At 38.0% G+C, this 3,664-nt stretch overlaps 1 protein-coding gene across 10 annotated transcripts in view; it reads left to right on the forward strand.

Moving 5' to 3' along the window:
* Positions 1-3,664, forward strand: part of fam13a (family with sequence similarity 13 member A) — a 65,095-nt gene that overhangs the window by 36,982 nt on the left and 24,449 nt on the right. For all 10 annotated transcript variants that reach the window (XM_032538862.1, XM_032538800.1, XM_032538790.1 and 7 more), the window contains 3 exons: positions 617-658; positions 809-1,003; positions 2,142-2,328. In XM_032538862.1, the coding sequence (XP_032394753.1) occupies positions 617-658; positions 809-1,003; positions 2,142-2,328 (424 nt within the window). The remainder of the gene's footprint in view (positions 1-616; positions 659-808; positions 1,004-2,141; positions 2,329-3,664) is intronic.

Here is a 3,664-nt window from a genome sequence, read left to right on the forward strand (position 1 = left end):
CCCTCAGAAACACATTTAAACGTTTTTATTTATAGAAGGTCTGGTGAAAACTTTCTCTACTGCCAAAGAAATTGGCTCCTTGAGTCTTTGTTTGTTGTTGTAACAGAAGCACAGTTGCATCTTCAGTAACAAACCGAATTGTTTAGTTAACGTCTGACTACTTGTTTGACACTGCCATCTGACTCTAAATGTAATACCAATTAAATATCTTTATATCTAGAAATGAATATTGAGTTACATATAACCACACCTCTGCACACATAGTATAACCACCAATAATCTGCTAATTATTGTTTTACTGTTGATTACATGTATGTGTGTTTTGAGAACAGTAGAAAGGGAGAGCTAGATATAGATGAAGCCAGACATCAGTATAGAGTACTGACTATATACTGTAAGACTTACTGGTAGTCATAGAAGCTGGCCGATTTGCTCTCAGAGGACCTACTTAGGCTCTGAACACAGCTGAAGTTAACACTCACTCATACACACTATATTCCTTGATCACCTAGGCCCAAATCCAGAGCCTGGGGGACTTTCAGCGTTGCTCAGGGACCTGTTGTGACCACCTAATAATGTAGCTCTAACTCATCCTCCCCCCTTGTTTTTCTTTCAGTAACCTCCTCTCCCCTGTCCACTGCAGACCAGATGTGGTAGAGTAAGTGGACTTAATTACCGTTGTTTACTTGTTATTAATGAATTTATTTAGAGATTATTCTTATATTCTACTTATTATGAAACTTTTTTTTGGACAATTAAGTCGCAAACTTCTTAACCAACTTCTCTTTTTTTTTTCTTGGTCCTTCAGTTTTCTGGACAGGACAATTCGTTCAGCAGTGGAGCAGCACCTCTTTGATGTAAACCCTGTAACGGATCAAAGTTCAGAGGACTCTGAGTTAACCCCATGGCCATCATCTCCAAGGGCCACGCCAACTGCCCGACAGAGACGTCGACACCAGAGAGAACAACAGGAGGAAGGACTGAGACACAAAGAAAGAAACAGGTACAATGAGTTCATTGTCATGATGCTGTTTGATGGTACCAGCATGAGATTAGCGGTGGTTTGTCTTTAGTAGCAACACTGAAGAGCACTGCGAAAATCTGTTTCTCATCACTTACTAGTACACTCATTAGTACAGCCGGAATAGTTCAACGTTTTTGAGAAATCAAAGTTTCCCTTTTCTTGATTCTAGTGCTGAAAGTTATTTTTTTATTTAAACATAAAGACTCTAGATTTTTTTTAATATATTAGACTGTATTATGCTATTGGATAGATGTATATTTAAAATTCCTTCAGAATTCCTTTTTATCACCCATCCACTCAAAACAAAAGAACCATTAAACCCACCCGTCACCTGCTGAACCATTACACTAAACTACATGACTGGTGACTTCTACATCACAAGATAAAAAGATACATAGAGACAATCAGTAGAATAGTTGACACCAAAAAGAGGATAGTTATTTTAACAATTAAATTGAGTTCAGGGGGGTAAGTGACTCAGCATAAGAAATAATAGAATGCCATCTATTGTAGAAATTATCAGTGGAACCTCTCATGGTGTATTTCATTAAAAAGAAGTCACATCCTCTAACAAATAAAAGGCTTTTCTATGGAAAACAGGTTGAAATATTGTTGGTAGATCTTTTTCACTTACAGACTGAACCCTTTTTGAGATTACTGTGCTGGTAAAGCACAATAAGATGCCATTCATTACTAAAGCTTCAACTTCAATTTGTATTTTTGGTAACAATAAACTTTCGTAAGGTTTTGTTTTGTGTTGTGGCTTTGTCCACTGAGACCTAGCAAAGTCATAACACCGGAAGTCATGCCAGTGAGAAGCTAATCCTTGTTTACTGAGATGTACTAGAGTCTGAGAGATCAGAAAGACATGGATAAGAAGGAGTGTTAGGGTTCCAAAAGCAGCAGAAAATGTCAATAATAGCGTGGATAGTAAATAGAATTAGTACTTAAGCTAAAAAGGCACATGTAAATTAGTTATCAGGATGACCTTGGCATTTAGATTCCTGAAGCATTTCCTCCAATGTCAAGCTGATAAAGACAAAGTGTGCAACAGAGGGAGCGAGATGGAAGGCTGAGGTCTCATTTCCTTACCGTGTCCTCTTCGATTTGGGAACAGAGCTGCGTTCGTCCGAGCAGACACCAACAAGGAGAACATCCCATTGAGCAGTTTGGGCAACGTGGGGGACACGTACAGCAGCGCAAAGTCCCAGGGAGGCCAGAGTGGTCACGCTGAACAAACCCCTAAACCCTCGAAAAACAGCCCGACACTGGTACAGCTCACAGACAACCAGGACGCCCACACAGTGAGTCAGAACACTTTTTCTCCTCATCTCTTTCTATATTTGGGATTTGTCACCATCTTGGCAGCATCTCTCTCTCAACTTTTATTTCTCTGTTGTTTAAACATTTTCTCTCACTATGACCAGTCAGTCTAAAGTGTTGGTCAGTTGATAACCTTAAGAAAGCCTGTTTCTTTCAGTCGTTTGTAGCAATATCATGGCTCCTTAAAATTGTAGTGAATTCTAAAATTGTTCAATTTTCCACACCAACCACAGTAAACAGTATCAGTTTACACCATCACCACAGAGGTTCTGTTCGAATGCACCTGTGATGCAGATGGTTGTTAAAGCATTCACCTCAACCTCCTTGTCATCCATTTTTGGGACTCACTGTAAATAATTGTCAGTTACAGTAAATAAGAATCACTAAATGCGGGACAGAGGCAATTTGGAAGATGACAGGAAGCAAGATGCAGCTGCCTAATGGTTCCCTGCCATTGTCATTGTACAGCGGGTTGTAATATGCAGCACACCACGCTAATTGTAAACCACTTTTTTCAGAAGCAGTGCAGATGTAAGGGCCACTTATGAGTTCACAATTAGCTGCAGCTTTTATCCACCCCAAAAGAAGATGCACCAGAGAGCAACTTGTCAACTGTTTCCAGGCTAATATTTGACACATGACACCTTGACGTTGAGTGCTCAGTATTTGTATCAGGTAGAAATGATTGAGACTCAGTAAAGTACTTCTTTCATATAAAATGTTACTTAGATTTATTTTACTCTGAAACCTCCGAAGGTTTTATTGTATTCAGTTTCCATACTGTAGAAGCCTCTGCTGTGTCAACAGGTAGAGATATTGCTCTAAAGTTGCAAAGAAACTCCAGCATACTGTCTAATACTATGCTTTTAATTTAATCTTTGCAAGTTAGACAGTGTGCGTGAGTTTCTTTGCAACGTTTGACCTATTCACCCCTCTCCCTCGCGCCAAACTCATGATGTGCAAAGTATTTTCTTGTTAAGAGAGCTCTACCATTTCTAACAAGGAATTTTATATCTCAGGTTGTGTTAGATTATTTTAGGCACTGTTACAACTCAGTAAGCACAATTGTATATGGAAATGCAAAAAGTTATGCATCAATTTGTTGAACACCTTGATTTTTTGAAGGTATTTCAGTACCAGGTTTTGGCAAAAACAAAGAAAATACCTTCTGGTTATTTTGTTTATAAACTGTATTTAAATTGAACTTCCACAAATTTGTCATATATCGATATGACAATATGTTATATAGTATGTTGTATTGTATAAAATGTTATGTACTGTATATGTTATATATATATATATATATATATATATATA

The sequence above is a fragment of the Etheostoma spectabile genome, chromosome 2, assembly GCF_008692095.1.
Source record: "Etheostoma spectabile isolate EspeVRDwgs_2016 chromosome 2, UIUC_Espe_1.0, whole genome shotgun sequence".
Classification (NCBI taxonomy): Eukaryota; Metazoa; Chordata; class Actinopteri; order Perciformes; family Percidae; genus Etheostoma; species Etheostoma spectabile.